The following is a 17,774-nucleotide window of genomic DNA, read 5'->3' as shown; positions in this document are numbered from 1 at the left end:
AGGCTTCAGACATTATCGTGATGATAGATCATTCTGTTTGTATTGAAATATGACTCAAGTATAATTTCCTTTCATGATTCAACATGTAGAACCTTTGTAGATGCTGAAGTTTTTGAAACTTCTAAGGTGTGTCAGGCACAGTACAGGTTGTGTCACAAACTTTTTGGTGTGTTCTGTGATATATCTTTTATATTTGTAGTGCAGAAGTTGACATGGGTGTGCTTGCTAGCATAAAGCAGGCATGCAGAGTTTGTGTGGGAAGGAAAGAACTTGTAATTCCATCTGGTGTGATATTGACTAATAACATCATGAGCCATTTTCTTCCTCACTGTGGATTGCTCCTCAAAGATTACTTACCATGTGGATATCATTGCTTTGTAGGAGAATGGGACATATGCCAATGCTTCTCATGAATGCACATTATATGGTTTGCTAAGTATCGGCACAATGGGAACCTGCAGTTAGCCTCAGTGAACTTTGCTCTGTGTGCGCAGAGCAACAAAAAGTCATTGCACATGAGGATACACGCTGGCTTCTTACAAAGAAGCGAGGGTCATGTGAGAAATTAATATATGAAATGACTCACAAATGAGCCAGAAATGACTCTTGTGGTTACCAAAAAGGCAACTATTTTAAGGCCAAATTAGATTACTAGGAGGATTTTATTATAATGCACATATCCCCATAATTTTTTGTGAAGAGCTTGCTCTTATTGAGCAGACTGTCCTAACTGCCTCATCTCCCCCCCCCCCCGCCAGGGAGGCAAAAGTACACTCGAGTAGCAAGGCCCTGGGTGATCTGGTTCCAGGCGCTAGTGGGATTGCATCTGTAAAGTGTAACGCAAGTGGCAACAAAGTTAGCATCCTCATCAACAAGGTGAGTCTGGATTGTCCCTTGCTTGCGACTAAAACCTGAATGGGGCATGGTGTGACTAGGCCAACAATGAATCTCTTGTTGGGACAAATCTGTGATCAGTTTATTACAGACTGCATTCAACCCATGGCTTGATGCTCTGTGAACTACCGATACCTATGTGTTCTGATTTCTCAGCTGATTTATTGGGAAACCATGATTTTCCAGCAAACCAGGACTAACACTAAACCAGTAGAAATTGGAACATGCAAGGGATTGAGGGAGCATGCAAACACAAAAGTTAATTCACATAACACTCAGCCATGGCTTGGTACTATATCTGAACCAACATTACCAAAATGCAACCATCTACATTAGATTGCTAGTATCACACTGCTAGTATCACACTAGTATCACACTGTATCACAGGTTTAAGGATTTAGATTTGGTGGACAGAGTGCCTGAAGAACTATGGATGGAGGCTCGTAACATTATACAGGAGGCAGCAACGAAAACCATCCCAAGGAAAAGGAAATGCAAGAAAGCAAAATGGCTGTCCAATGAGGCCTTACAAATAGCGGGGGAGAGGAGGCAAGCAAAATGCAAGGGAGATAGGGAAAGATAAAGGAAGCTGAATGCAGATTTCCAAAAAATAGCAAGGAGAGACAAGAGGGCCTTCTTCAACGAGCAATGCAAAGAAATAGAGGAAAACAATAGAATGGGGAAAACCAGAGATCTGTTCAAGAAAATTGGAGATATGAAAGGAACATTTCATACAAAGATTACCATAATAAAGGACAAAAGTGGTAAGGACCTAACAGAAGCAGAAGACATCAAGAAGAGGTGGCAAGAATACACAGAGGAATTATACCAGAAAGATATGGAGGTCTCGTACATCCCAGGTAGTGTGGTTGCTGACCTTGAGCCAGACATCTTAGAGAGTGAAGTCAAATGGGCCTTAGAAAGCACTGCTAATAACAAGGCCAGTGGAAGTGATGATATTCCAGCTGAACTATTTAAAATTTTAAAAGATGATGCTGTTAAGAAAAATACGGTAGATATGCACACACACATATTACAAGCATACATTATAATGGGTAAATCAAATCAAATAAATTTGTACGTTAGGCACCTTAAAACAATGGTAGTTCAAGAGTTAATGTGATTTGAGGAACTACTTGACCAAGCTTGAGAACATCTAGAGAACCATTTTAGACTGCTTTGTAAATTTCTTTCTTCTTGCTCTGTTTCTTCCATCCCCGATTGTTTTTATTATTCCCCAGTTTTATGAACCATAGCAACTAGAATGAGACAATTAGGCAGTCTTTTCCTGTTCAACTTCTCTTATTTACACTTCTGTAGGCTGATGGGAGTCTTGACTCCAAGATCTGTTTCTATGACATTGAAATGGACACAGTCACGCTGTTTGATTTCCAATCTGGGCAACAGAAGGATGCCAGGGAGATGATCTCCATTGGACAGGAGGCTGAAGGGTGAGAATGCTTTTTGAGTCTGGGGTGGAGGGAGAGGTTATTGATGTGAATTAATTAATGTTAGTGGAAAAAACATTAATTATTTGCACAAGCTCACCTGAAGACTGCCTTATAGACCATTTAGAAGTTACACAGAGCACCCTGTACATTTCTTATTTACTCTTGATATACTGTAGAGTGTGTGTGTGTGTGTGTGTGTGTGTTTGCAGGCACACACACATACATACACTCACATGCTATACTGTACTATACTATACTATACTATACACTACCCTTTGTGGAATGGCACTGTGAGAAGTCTTCTGCTAGCTCTTGTGCAAGAGTTCACAGAACAGTACTAATACCCCCACACACAAAAGAGATAAAGGGTCCTAGTCTTTTGAAAAGCCTCACAATATTTACTGTTATGCAGCTGGGCATAATCAGTTCAGTTTATCAATTAATGCTAAGCTCCATGTCTATATTTTTTCCCATGATACCAATTGTTTTGGTTGCTAAAGGTGGAGCATCACCTTATAGAGGTAACTGCAGCACTTGCCTCTTCCCAATGGCAGAGGTGACTGCCACATAGGGGGACTTAATATTTCTAAGAAAAAGTATCAGTACCAGCCCAGCTCTGCACATTATATTCTGTTCCCAGTCCACTGGCATGCTTCCCTTCCTCTTGGCTTGGCACCGCAGTCCTAAACTGGAAGTCTCCTGGAAGCACCATGATAAAGTAACAATGATGTGGCAAGGAAGAATGCCATGCTGCCATTCTTTTAGGGTGGTGTACATAGTAGCATTCATGCAAGACATGCTGCATTTTCTGTCAATTTCTGCTTTACCTGTATTCATGTGTGCACGGGTTCCCTCCCTCCCTAAAAAATTATTTGCTGCTCCTGTCAATCTGTTTCTTTGTTTGATTTCATTTGTGCTGGCCAGTAGTTCTTGTTTGGGAGAGGATCTGTCTATGAACCTTATGTAAGTATCATCAGCTGGAACCACTGAAATTCCTAATTAATTAGTTGTATTTGGAGTCTGCCTTATTTGGCTTATTGTTTTGCATTATAGCACTGCTGCTATACTCACTCAGCGGAGGGAACTTAAAGCTGCCTCACACAAGAATAAGCTGCTATAAACAACAATCTATAGTGTTTGATAGTAGTGCCATGTAGGGATGGATGAATCAGTTTCACTTTCACATATGTTCACCTACAAGATCATTATGTCCTGTTTCTGCATTACTCTGTTCTTTAAAAAAAACCTGCACAGAAATCTGCAGCTAGTCAAGTTTTTATTGGCACTTGTTTTGTTGCTGATAGTTGGCTTTATGTTCTATAATATTAGTTTTTATTTTCCTTATATTAATCACTGATTTTAGAATTGCTTTCAGTGCTGCTTTTGAGTATGGTTTAAAACGGAAATGTAGTTTATAAATATTTAAACAGTCCACCAGGGGTCACTGTAAAACTGGATCTTCTGTCAACCAATATTCAGCATCCTTTTCATAGTGTTTTTAGTGGAGGTGTGTTCCCATCCAGTCTTTCTCATCAGTACACACTAACCCCAATTGGAATTTGGTGGCCCTCAAGTTCTCATGAGTTTCTGGAGAGAGTTGATTAAATCAGGTGGCCCTACATGTTGGCTTATTTCTTTTCTCTCTCTGGAATATGCATTGTTGCGTATTGTTGGGATATGCATTGTTGCTGTGGTTCTGTCATTTAATTGTAAGTGCCTGCACTCTTAATGAGCTAACATTGGGGTGTCCTGTCCTCAACGAAGACGCCCATGGGGCAAGGGAGGCTTGTAATTGCAGCACCATGGAGAGCTGCAGGTGAACAATTTGCAATCCTGGAGTCTTAAGAATGAACTAAAGCCATTTACGCCTTCAGGACCAGTTCACCCTTCCTTGAGAAGTGGCAATGGAGCCTAGCATGCCGCCTCCTTCCTGAAATGTCCCTCCAAGCACATTGCCTGCCTTGACAGGTTGAAATGGGGATGTGGGTTCCTGGAACAGAAGTCCTGATTCAGCTCCCCAGTGGGTGCAGAATCTCAGGGTATGGATTGTGCAGGTCCCAGCTCAGGCTTCAGGGATCCCTGGCTCAAGAACCCCTGATCCAATGGACTTGAACTGTGAATTGGGCCTAGTCATTATATTTGCTTGTTCATTATTACATTTATATCCCACATTTTCTCCATGGAGCCCAAGATGCTGTGTACATGGTTCCCCTGGTTCTCTTGTTAGTTTTATTAAGGTAGAATGTACAGTAAATCTACGGTAACTCAGCTGTCAGTTGTCAGTAATAGCCTCAAGGGGTAAGTAATATGTCTTTGATGGCATCTATCATATGTAGCTGGAGCTCACCTATCTGATTCTGTTACAGTTTCAAATCCAGGATATACAGTCGTCTGGGTCTTGCTTGTTTGTCCCCCCACCCCCCAAAATCACCCTATACTGTATTTTGATTACTAATTATGAATGTGTTTTACAAGTAGTTGTGGTCTGGATTTATAGTTGTATTGTCCATATAGGAGAAACACCTCTCAATATCCAGAGCTGAGTGATCGTATTCCTACTAGTCACTTTTGGGATCAAAGCGAACCAAGGCTTTTTGTGTGTGAAACAGATCTGAACCCAAGTCAGCAGTCCCTGGACAAGAATCAGCAATCAGAAGAAAACTCAGTATGTCTTTCTCCTATTCTCCTCTGGCTTGTTGCACTGTAGGGATTGGTTGTTTATGTTAACTCTGTGCTCAGGGGTTTAGCTAGAATGCTTCACTTGGTTGTCATGAGGAATCCTTCTTGAAGGTCTTGAAACTTAAAACAAAAAAGGCTGACAGTATGAAATATTGTGACAGCAGTTCACATGTTGTTTAGCTTGAATGATTGTCAGAGTTTGATAACAAGGAAGGGTTCAGCCAGGAGCCTCCTCTCAGTTCCAGGATTTGGGTATTTTTCACCTTCTCTTCACCTGCAGAGTGTCCAAAAGGGGGATAACCTCTGTGCATGTGTAGAATTCCCTTATCTCTGAGTGATCACAGCTGCCTGTGGATAGCCTTGCCCACTTTGGGCTATGGTCCCACCCACTGCCAGCTTGCAGCCCTTCCCACCAGCAACAATTCAGCCTGTGGCAAATTACCCTGAAGGAATGTGGCTCTCAAGAGAAATAATGTTCCTCATCCCATGTATAAACAGAGCTAGATGCACTAATGGTTTAACTTGGTATAAGCAGCTTCCACAGTCTAATATATAGCTCTGTTTTGTTTTTGTAGCTTCTCTTCAGCAAAGTGGTTGGCTTATGTCAACATAAATGTTTGTAGGGGCTTCCCCTGTTGAGTGAAGAGGTGGTTTGTTCCTGAAATACAGGACGCTTTGTTACTGTCTTTCTGGAGTACAGGCTGATTTGTGGTGTGAATTTATGATCAGTTTACTTTAGAGAGGATCCCTGTAACTTGGCCATCCGTAGGAGGTGTGTGTTCTGTTGTTTAACTGACAACTCTGTCAAGTGAAAATGGAAAATAAAAACAAACCGTAAAAAGGATATTGCTCCATAAAACCCAAACAGTGTTCAATTTCCCCTTCCAGGTGGATGCTTTGATCATATCCTTCTTCAGTACTGAAGAGCATGGGCTTTTGCTCCATGATCGCTTTCCATTGCCATCAGCCTACCGGTCTCTTTTGGGCATGGAGGTGCCGTATTATTATTTTGCCAAAAAGGTAAGTGGTCAAAGAGTTTATAAAGAGTTGATCCTTGAAAGCTTCCCCCTTCTCTCCATGCAGGAAACATTTTGTTCTCTGGACCAGGTTAAGGTAAACGGAGACTTGCCTGTTATTATTTATAAAGCACCTAATGTCTTCCTAGGTGCTGTACAAATATTTCAGCAGACTTACAATCTAATACACTTGCAGACTTACAATCTAATACACTTGCAGTCTTACAGTTTTGTACACATGATACAAAAGTATAAAGAGACAGGAAGAGAATAGGAAAACAAGCAAATTCAGCTTCCAGTTCAAAGTTGGTCCTAGTTTTTTTGTTAAGACAGTGGTAACTAATGAAGGCTGTGGAGGGACAGTACAGTAATTTAACTGTGCAGTCCTTGATGTTTCTGTGGTGGCTGTTCCAACTACTTCTCCTTTATGGTTTCATGTTGACCGTGGGAGATGATAGCTTCTCCCATTTCAAAATGTGCTACCTGCCAACTACTGTCAGGTAGCACCGGATGTTACCCCCCTCCAAGGAGTGGGACATTTCATCATCTGGACAGTTGGATAGTCTGAATTTCCAGCCACTCCCTAGTTTCAGGGGTGACTGATAAAGGCTCCAGGAAGAACAAAATATAAATGTCCACTCTCTGGACCTTAGAGTAGGTAGGTGGAGGGCAGATGAAATCCTCAGGAGCTTCCATCCATCCAACAGCAGCAGAGGTAATTAAGTAGCAACGCCAATAAGAAATCACTAGAAATTACAAGTGATTTGATTTGTTTGCACTGATCTATCATTTGGGGCTCTTCAAATGTGCATAGAATGACACTCTGGAAGTAGCAGAAAAAAGCAGCATGATCAGCCCAATTCTATATGGTATAATCTGTTCATAGTCCACCAACATGCTTCCCATCTTCTTGGTTTGCCTTTTTAACACTGAACTGGAAGTCTTAGTGAAGCATGGTGACAAAGTAATGATTATGTGACACTGAGCAATGCCATGCTGCCATTCTTTTTGAGTGACACACAGAGCACCACTCATACTGGATATGCAGTTGATCCCCATCTTCATTACAATTGAGAGCAAGACCCAGAGCATTGGCATTTTGGAAATGGAGAAAAATTAAATCCTGTTTTGGCAAGAATATCTGTGATAACATATTCCTTATACATAACTGGGGTGAAACAGCACATCTAGATTACAGAAGAAAGACCTCAATAGCTGCAGTTTAGATACTTGCCATGCCTGAGGTTTATATACTCTCAATGTAACAGAGGCAGCTTGTCTGTTTCATTGCATTTTCTGTCACTGTTTCTGCTTTTTCTGTATTATTCTTCACTCTGTCTACATACTTTTTTTTAAAATGCTGCTCCTATCATTCTGTTTCTTTTTCATTTCTGCTGGCCAATAGTTGTTGTTTTGGAGAGGCTCTGTCTATAAACCTTACGTAAGTATCATTCGCTGGCCTTTATTAAATGAATTTGCCTCCCCCACCCGGATTTCATTGTTTCAGTTCCTGTCACTTAAAGATTATGCACAAGGTCCTAGAAGGCTTAGAAAAGTAGGTTTGATGTCAGTGAGGTGGGCGGCATGAGAGAAAATGCAGTACTTCAAGTCTATGTGCGAGTGCCTTCCCTTAATTGCAACTCACAATGGCCCAGTAAACTCAAGATTCACTGTCTGTTTCCCCCCACATATCTAATACTGTAATATCTTTTATGTGACATTTAATATGGCATGGCATTTTTGTTAATACTAGTTGATGCATACCCTGATTCACCCATATAAACACATTAACTAATGGCAGCCGATGAAAAGAGAAGAATACTTATGGGTGAAATCAAGGTGTGTATCACTGGAATTCTCAATTACTTTGTTGCATTTGGAGTCACCATAGGATTTCCCTATACAGTATGTGCTGTGTTCTGTCTTCTGTTAACTCCTGCTGTTAATTTGTATCTATTTGTTTATATTTGGCAGTGCATAAGCTGCATTATTTGTTTATATGTACAAGCCATTTTTCTGCTGAAGGCCTCTAAAGCAGTGTACAGTTTACATCATCTTCTGAGCCATAAAGATGAATGGAAGTGGGAGAATTTTCATATTACAAATTACTGTGTTGGAGCATTTAAAAGGCTTCCACATTGCTGTTGTACGATAGTCACTTCTCCCAGAGATTGCTCAAAATAGCTCAACTCTTAATTTTTCCCAAAGGGTGAAAGCTTCAGAAAGTACAAGTGGTTGGGTTTGCAAGTTGCTATTTGTACTCCTTAATAGTGTAATGTGGCACTCCTTTTAAAGACTTTTGGATTAGTAAAAATAATAAGTATAGTGCTAATATGAGGCTTTCACTGTCTTCAAAATCTAAGAACTGTTTTGGATAATAATCTAGCTTCTTTCACAGGCTTTAAAATTATATAGGAATTTCTTTTCATGGGAAAATATTCTGCTCGTCATATGACTTGTGCTTTCCTTTCAGCCTGAAGCTGATAAAGATGAGGCAGAGCCTAGTGGGGTAACACTCTATCAAATGGTAGCAAGAAGGCCATTGCGAGACTTCATTGGGTTGGAAGAGTGTGACAAGGCCACATGTGATGCTATGCTTAACTTCAGCTTCTATCTCACCATTGGGGATATGGACGAGGCCTTCAAATCCATCAAGCTTATCAAAAGGTAGGGATACTAACTTGATTTGGTTTCTACAAGATTTTTGTATGTGCTGGCTAGGATCCAAAGAGGTGTGTAAGTAAATCCAGATGCCCGTGGAACTTTTGGGCTTATATTTCCTGTAATGCAGCCCCCGATTATTATCCTTTTTTTCAAACTCTGAAGTTTCAAAAGTAATTCAAGATATGTCATTGGAATGCTTTGTCTGCTCCTATAGCAGAACATAAACCCTCTTGGTCAGTTCTTGGAATTTTTTTCTTTGAAGGCAACCACACTGGCTACTTTATTTATACCCCTACAACAAACACAATGACTCAAAAATATAACAGTAGAACTGGCCACAGAGCCACCATTTGTTTTTAATTTCACATTATTATAGTATGGCTATTGCAATATTAGCAGAAATAACATGTTTTAAATATTCCAATATTTTATTTTATTTTATTAAAGGTAGTTAATTAGAACACATTTACTTTTTAGCATACAGAGCTTTTCCAGAAAGCAAGCCAGGCAAATTTTAAAATAAAATCCAGTTTTTGATTATGCGATCTTTCACTGCAGTCTTAGGAAGATGGCCTTACAAGTTTATGTTAAATTCTGGAGGCTGGCCGTGGACTGGGGTGGGAAATTAAGAGCAGGAAAGGACAGTTTGTTTCAACACAGATGCCTGCCCACACAATTTTCATTTCATGGTTCCAACTTGCATTATCTACAGTACAATCCTATACAACAGTACAGGTACAGTACAGTCCCATTCAACAGCAAGACCCAGTGTGTTCAGATAAGTGTCCACAGAACTATAACTTTAATTGTCTTGAATAATTTTATGTATGAAGTTTTATAGTACTAGAGACACCCAAGAATGGTTAGTGTATATTCTGCACTTACTTTTTAATATTCTTACTCTGATACAGGTTTTCCACTTGCTAAATGTACAGTTGATTAAGCCTAAAGACATGTGAGCTTACACCTATGATTGTTTTGAAAAAGCAATGAATTTGTCTCTTCGTTTTGCTGTTTCACCACTATCTATCGAAATGTATTTCAATATATTTTTGAAATGAAAGCTAACCATCTCAGTATTCTAGTCTTTATTTGTTGACTTGATAAATATAGTTCCTCAATGATTGTATGTGTGCTATGGGCGCTAATTTGTCCACATTTGTCCTGCGGTGCTGAGGCTTAAGTGACAAATTTTCTTTCTCCCTTATTTGGCATCCAAATTACATTGTAATGAAATTCAAGAGCCAGCTTGATTATTTTCTTTGTGAAGAAAATGAAATTGGGGTGGGGAGTGGAGTGGAGTGGAGAAGATGAGTTGGTGACGCCAAAAATCAAAGCACAGATTTAAAGATATATACTACACAAGTCTCTGAGAAAGAGACAGTAAATATATAAGGTCACAGCTCTGTCATCCTGACCTCTCTGTCTAAGTGGCTATGCCTATAGCAAAATTGTAGCATCTTCAGTTTTATGTGGCACCCATGTCTCTTCCTGCTTTTCCCACCTTTCTTTCTTCCATGTGTTCTGGACCTGCCCATTTTACAATAATTTCAGTGCTATGCCAAACAGAATTATGAGGCTTGTTGGAAGGCAATATTTTTGCACTCCCATTAGATAAATAAGGAGTAACTTTTATCTCTAGTAAACTGAACTCAAACTCTACCCTACTCCTGTGTCTCCTGATAGTGTCTGTAGTTTGTCTCTCAACTGGGGTGGACTTTGGTCTTTCAAATTTTCAGCGGCGCCCTGTGCAAGGCCAAAATTCAGCACCCCCTTGCCTCTTGTCTTCCATTCTTAGTTCACTACACAATAGTTGTGATGCCCTGCAGCATCCCCCAGGCTTGGTGTCCAGTGTGGCAGAACTGTTTGCACTGAGTTAAATCTGCCTCTGATCTCAATTTTTGACATGGCATCTTAAATACTCAATAGTGAATCTTTCAAATCAGCACCAAATATGGAAATGCCCAGTAGTAAAATTTGAACTGGGTAACTGTTTAGAGTGATGAAAAGAGGAACTGTGGTTATTAACATAACTATATAAATGGATCACATTACAGGGTGCTGGTTTTTTTTGGGTGTACTTCTTTATCATCGGTTTAATGGCATGCGAAGCTTTCCGAAACATTTGCTTTAAAGAAGACAAGCTTGAAACCTTCAACTTTTGTTCCTTAAAAAAATGTGTCCTTCTTCATAAATTCTACTATTATGTCAGTAGCTTTTTGGTTTGTAAATTTTGAAATATAAATAATTGTTCCTACCAGATTGGATGCACTTAGAATTATGGAAGGTTGACTCTTTAATATAATGAATGTGTTACACAAATGGTATGATGTTGATGAAAATGTGACATGGAACAAGTTTTCCTTTCCTCTTTCATGTGCTTTATGTTATTGGATCAAAAAAAGGATACTTTCCATAGCTAGGTTTTTCAGTGCAGGATAACTTTCTCTTAACCAAGTTTCAAGCTTGGAATATTGGGTTATCTTTCCCCCTTTCCATAGTCCTACAAAACTCATTTTGGGTAGATCTGCCACATTTCAAATCTGCCTAGAATGGCCATGTGCCCTACTTCTCAGATGATAGTCTTCTGCTTAAAGGCACCCTCCATTTGAAGGGCTTCCTAACTCATGCCTGGTTAAAGAACCATAAGGAAAGAGAACAGGGAGGGCTTTGTAAGTTGCTGTCCACCAACAGTTAGCACCTGGACAGCAGATTGCGCAGACATCTTGTTCCCCACCATGGTGAAATATTTTGTGTTTCTATTTAATTATAGTAATTGTTTCTAAATTTGCGACAGTACATTTAAATTAGCAGGCACACATTTATTTAAATCTCTGCCCCGTTTTGTCCTCATTTTTTGCAATGCATTTCCTGGGTTTGGGTACATAAGCGACCACCCTTAATATCCCTGACTTTTGACTGAAGTTGCATGAGGATGGTTGAGCTGTTAATATTTTACACTGTACATCAGAGAGGAGAGATGGTGTATAATGTACACATGTATATAGATGTAGCCCATCCAAGTAATAATGTTGGGCATCTTTAATTGAAAAGTGAACTTAGTGATTTCCTTCAATGTTTAAATTACATGGCATATTTTATAGAAAGCAGTCCATTTTGTATGTCGTCTTCTCTGAAGAGTCTGCCCCTTTTACCCACATATTCTCAACATGGTGACTCAACATAGTCATTCTCCAGCCCACGTCGGAAGCGAGCAGTCAGGGTACGACTGATAACGATGACTCTGGGTGCCATGCAGTCCTCCCGTCGGTGAAGGATGTTCCATATGAGAATGGCGGCAGCCAGTGTGGCCAGAAGGCAAGCCCCAATGTTCAGGTAGCAAGACCAGGACAGGCTGGTATAGGGTCCAATACGATAGAAGGTCACCAACCCAATGACCAGAACAAAACCTGAAAGAAAGGTGCAGAATAGAATGTGACATTCTAGAAAAAACACTTGTTGCAAAAGAACTTTGTATCTTGCCCAGTAATGCGCATCTGATAGTGGTTCATGTGTGCAAAAGTGTGCATGCACACACATGCATCTCCATATTTTGGCACTAGAGTAGTTAAATATTGTTATCATAAAACATAATGAGTGATATTTAACTATGTTTTAATCAAAAGTAGACCCATTGAAATTAGTAAGCATGAATAAGTTATGCCCATTAATTTTGATGGGTGTACTCTGAGTAAAACTTGGTATTGAATACCATTGAATAGCACTCAATGTAAATTTTCTGTTTAATTCTAGGAGGCCAAGGGACACGTAAAACTTTGGAACCAAGGTTACATAAATGGGTAGGAAAAGGAGACTAGAAACCAGTTTGACTCTGTGCATTTCTAGGAGATGCACAAAGGAAACCCATTCAACCAGTTTCACTTTCACTGAGCCTTTAGCAGATAGTGGTCACTGGTTTTCAAATACTTTCAGTGCTTAAACATTGTTTTTAAATTTAAAAGCTGTGTTCTGAGTTCTGCCTCTGTTACTGAGCTAGCACCAGTTGTGGCCTTTATCATAGAATTGTAGGATTGGAAGGGACCCTGAGAATCACCTTGCCCGGCCCCCTGCAATGCAGGAATATGCAGCTGTCCCATATGGGGATCAAACCTGCAACCTTTGCATTATCAGCACCATGCTCTAACCAACTGAGCTATTACTCTAATTTCTTTCTTTCCATTTTATACCCTGCCATTCCTTCCAGCGGGAATGCATAGTAGTTGCCACATCATAGCAATACAAAAAAGGCAATAATAAGAACCCCTCTTAAAGTACCGATAAAATGTACAAAACTGCCGTAAGAAATCAGCAGCAAGGTCGGCGGAATTTTCTTTGCACTCCAAAGCCTGACATTTCCCCACTCATACTAAATACTGTGCCTTGACTACTCAGAAAATCTGATGTTCCCCTATTGAAAACTCACATATCCAGGATGTGCCATACATATTGGCAAACAATCATGTGTAGAAAGGTCCTCAAACTCTTAAGCTCAGCTATGCAGCTTTTTAAAACCAATGGACAGTGCAGTACTGGGTCCAATTAATACAAGCAGTCACCTGTATGAGTTACCTCCTTTGATGTGCGGACCCATCTCTACTTAGTAAATTGATTGTCCAGACTGTCTTGGTGTTTTGTGTTGCACATGAATTCAAACAATGTCAGTGCAGCAGATCCTCTCAAGGGAATTGTTCTGACAAGAGTTAAAAATCACCCAAAAGAGCCACTCACACCAGTGGCTTTCCATATTGAATTGGCTCTGTGTGGTACTAGTTCAAGAGGCCATGAACAAGGATTCACATGCTTTCAATGAAGAGTTATATAAACACGGATATTGTGAAGAAGGAAAATAATTTTTTCCTCTGGGAAATTCCTTTATCTAGGAATCTCCCGTGAAATGGTAGGAAAACATCTAATCTTAAAGTGCAACAGTATTTTGCCTTTCTGCAGTACATTATCCCACTGCTCTTGAAGATCTTTATGAACACAAAGAATCCCACTGCTGCTTCCCGCTTCATATGTATCCTAAATATCCGGTTATTCATAGTTTCAGAGATGAGGAAGCTGAGGTGAGGAGACTTGTCTAGCCATGCAGGAAATCTGTCATGGGGTCAGCAGTAGAACCCAGAACATCTGACCCCAAGATTTTGCGTATGTAATCGCAAAACCTTCCCTTTAAGGCAGTGCCCTATTTCTTGATGAACCTCAATGCATCATTCTAGTTTCTCTTTCTCTCCTCCACCCTTGCAGCTCTAGTTATTAACTTTTGATGGAAGTAATTTATAGATCTAATTAGCCTGACAAGAACAATATACAAAGAGGCAAATGTGTCTCACATAATAGGGAAAAAATCAGCTTCCCCTACTCCCATAAACACTTCCTTAACCACCACCATAACAGAAGGAATTCACATAGACAAAAGGGCCCCTTTGCAAAGGGAGACTAGAATAAACAAAGGCCCGTAAACGGACATAAAGATTTGCAGATACCAATTCCGTTAGGTTTGTGGGCAAGGACAGGTCAGACATGAAGGCAATCTCTCTCTGCTTTCTGTGAATTACTGGCATTGCTTGCACATCTCTTACATTATGACAATTGTATGTGACTGCATCCTAAAAAATGGCTATAAGGGAACTTGATGGTTTGTTTTCTTCTATAGTGAGTATTCTGAAGGGGTCAGCAACTAGAGGCCGTTCAGCCAAATTCAGCACCCTGAAGTTACCAGCTGTTTCTCCCATGGAGGCAAGAAAACTGATTGGAGGATTAGGTTATTAGGACTTGGTGGCACTTGACTTTGGAGAACAGGGTGGTAGCTTATCCCCACCTTTCATTCACTTCTCAGATTGGTCCACCTGTAAATTGAGTTGCTGACCAAGACATTATTGGGTTTGAATATGACAGCTTGGGGGGGGGGGTGACTAGAACTAGATCTCCATGTGCAAACTTGCTGAGTTTCAGCGCCATCCAGTACAATTTATCCTTTCACGAAAGTTCAAAAAAATTCATTGTGTTATATTTTTATAGAGCCTTTCTGGTTTTGTTTGGTACTGGTTTGGGATTAATGTCTGCAAAGGCCAGCAATAAATAAAGGGATGGTTCTGAGGAGTAGCAGGTTCCCACCCACCTCCAGCTTTCATTCACAGTTAAGTTTCCATATAGTACGTATGGGTTAAATCCTTTGGATCTAATGTCCTTTACAGTGCATTTTGCTCCCTCAGAGTAGTTTTTCCTGGAAATGCTCTTGCAGAAACAACAATTTTTGTGTGCTGTCCTGTGCACTTTAAAAATGGAAAGATAGGAACACAGGAAGTTGAGTTATACAGAGTCAGACCATTAATCCAATCCATCTAGCTCAGTATTACTGGGGGAATGAGTCTGTGACCTTCTGCATGTGAAATGGATGCTCTGCCTCAAAGCTTTAGCCCTTCGCTCACATTTTCACATACTCTTCCCTGTGGGGATGCCATTGTAGATTGTAGGACACTTGCGGTACAGTTCTACATATGTCCACTCAGAAATAAGTCCCACTGAGTTTCTTTGGTTTATTCCCAGGAAACTCTGTATAGGATTGCAGCCTTAATGCAGTCTAACTCTTAAGATATGAGCTTGAGGTGCCAAATTAAAGCACAGAACTTGGAGAATTTCAATAAAATAGTATTTTTGCTAGTTTGCTTTTTAAAAAAATACAGGGACTTGTAAAAAAAAGGACAAAGCATAAACAAGCATAGGCTGGCTTTTAGTGATATCTAGATGTTGCTTGAAGTGCTGTCATATAACAGGCAACTTACAGCTCAACTGCCACAATTTTGGCATCAGTTTGTGTGTGTGATTCTACTGGCATGAAACAAAACATGAGAATTTTGTTAAAATGATGACTGGAGTTGAAGGAGATATTAATAAGAAAGAGAAGCCCAGAACAGCAGCAATGTCTCAGAGCCTCCAAGTGTCCATATTTTCCAGGGATGTCCCTGATTTAGAGGAGCTATCCCAGTTTCTGATCTGATCCAGGAATGACCTACTTTTCCTTAGGATGTCTAAATTTTCATTGGAGAAATGTTGGAGGGTATGGATTTATCCAACCCCCGAGCTATCTGAAGGCAATCCTGTAAAGTGAAGTTTTTTTTTAAATGATTAATGTTTAATTATGTTTTTATATATGTTGGAAGCTGCTCAGAGTGACTGGGGCAACCCAGTAATATGTGTGAGTTATAAATAGTAAAATTATCATTACGAAATGGGACATCCCTATTTTCATTGAAGAAATGTTGGAGGGTATGGTGTCTGATATTGGCTTGGCCAGGGTTGAGATACAAAGAAGATGTGTGAGAATGGCTAGTCTTGATAGTTGCAGCAATTCAAACATATTGGTATTATAGTGTGAAGGCACAGCTATATTTCACTTACATCTTCAATAAGCAAAGTGGGTTACCTTCAAATATATAGACAGCATATATAGACAGCCTATGTTTGTCTTTTCAAAAAGCAGTATGCTGTACAGATGTTATCAGAGGTAACATGCAGCAGCAACAGGGCTAGACTGTGTTTATTCCACTGGCCAAAGGCCAGTCTCCTTTTCCTGACCTAAGCTGTGTTGCAGGAATTAGGGGAAATAAAATGCAGAAGAAATGAGCCTCAGATGTTGAAGCAGAGGTATGTGATGAAGGGACCATCAGTAAAGGTAAAGGTAAAGGGACCCCTGACCATTAGGTCCAGTCGTGAACGACTCTGGGGTTGTGGTGCTCATCTTGCTTTATTGCCAGAGGGAGCCGGCATACAGCTTCCGGGTAGTGGCCAGCATGACAAAGCCGCTTCTGACGAACCAGAGCAGCACACAGAAATGCTGTTTACCTTCCCACCAGAGCAGTACCTATTTATCTAATTGCACTTTGAGGTGCTTTCGAACTGCTAGGTTGGCAGGACCTGGGACTGAGCAACGGGAGCTCACACCGTCACGGGGATTCGGACCGCCGACCTTCTGATCGGCAATCCTAGGCTCTGTGGTTTAACCCACAGCGCCACCCGCGTTGTGCTCAGATACAATTCACTGCTCAGATACAATTCTGTAAAAAGCGTTCCAACTCCAAGTGGACAGATCGAGTGAGGGGTCCATTTCCACCAGTCGCCAGGAGTTTGGTTAAGCACGTATCTCAGGTTTTATCAGCAGAGGGAAACAGTGGCAGAAATGATTATTTTTATTAGCTTCTTTGTAAACCATATAAAAGTGACTGTAGTTTGTGCATTACTATCCTATGTGTTTGTGTGAGGTGTATATGTAAGTGTGAAAACTGTCATGGAACAGAAAATGACAAGGGGAATCCTGTGTTCTATTTCAGTTTTCCCCCCTACCACTTTCATCCTAGCCCACTCCCACCCTTGCTATATAAGCCACTAAAGTTTGGCCTAACGTAAGCCAGCACTCTCCAAGTTCTCCATCTTTTATGTAAGGGACTAATTCATCACAGAAACCTACCAAACTTCCTTGTGTTGCTCAAAATAAAACCACTTGTGTTAGCAAGGCTGTTTCCCTTCACAGGACCTTTGCTTGAACTCTAACTCTGAACAGCAGTGAATGAATGACACACCACCCTTTTCTTCTCTTCAGATTTCATGGCAAGTCTCAGGCAGATGGGGAAGCTCTAAAAGTTACTTATGTCACCAGAATATTTTAATGTGATGCATATGAACCTATATGCCAAATATTAGCCATGATAACTTATGGAATGCACTTCCATAAGACATCATAGTCAACGGTTTTGATGATTTTAAAAGGGGATTAGATAAATTAATGGAGGCCAGCAGTAGCCATAAGCTTTTTTTTTCACAATCTAGTTTCCAGGCTGGAATTCTAGGAATTAATTTATATCTGAAACTTTGATGATGTCACTTCTGAACCAGCATTATGGACTTGACCTGTGTCTGGGCCAATAGCGCCAACTCCCACCTGTCCAAAACATCAGGGAGCAGGGGAGGTGAAGCACGGAGCCAAACGTGGCACGGATTCAGTGGCCAGATCCTCCTCCTCCTGCCACGGGGGGGGGGGGGGAGATGGGAAGCAGTCCCCTGCCAGTGGTGG

At 40.5% G+C, this 17,774-nt stretch overlaps 2 protein-coding genes across 4 annotated transcripts in view; one reads left to right on the top strand and one right to left on the bottom strand.

Annotated features, from left to right (window-relative positions):
• IFT140 (intraflagellar transport 140) overlaps positions 1-17,774 on the top strand; it is an 88,780-nt gene that overhangs the window by 22,816 nt on the left and 48,190 nt on the right. For all 3 annotated transcript variants that reach the window (XM_088656631.1, XM_088656632.1, XM_035130435.3), the window contains exons 14-18: positions 759-876; positions 2,215-2,345; positions 4,860-5,010; positions 5,913-6,044; positions 8,514-8,707. In XM_088656631.1, coding sequence (XP_088512757.1) covers positions 759-876; positions 2,215-2,345; positions 4,860-5,010; positions 5,913-6,044; positions 8,514-8,707 — 726 coding nt within the window. The remainder of the gene's footprint in view (positions 1-758; positions 877-2,214; positions 2,346-4,859; positions 5,011-5,912; positions 6,045-8,513; positions 8,708-17,774) is intronic.
• TMEM204 (transmembrane protein 204) overlaps positions 9,025-17,774 on the bottom strand; it is a 34,501-nt gene continuing 25,751 nt past the window's right edge. Inside the window, exon 3 of the mRNA XM_035130445.3 lies at positions 9,025-12,114. Within this exon, the coding sequence (XP_034986336.1) occupies positions 11,870-12,114 (245 nt within the window). The 3' untranslated portion in view covers positions 9,025-11,869. The remainder of the gene's footprint in view (positions 12,115-17,774) is intronic.

The sequence above is a fragment of the Zootoca vivipara genome, chromosome 13 (genome assembly GCF_965207765.1).
Source record: "Zootoca vivipara chromosome 13, rZooViv2.hap1.1, whole genome shotgun sequence".
Lineage (NCBI taxonomy): Eukaryota > Metazoa > Chordata > Lepidosauria > Squamata > Lacertidae > Zootoca > Zootoca vivipara.
This window is presented reverse-complemented; position numbering and strand designations above follow the sequence as displayed.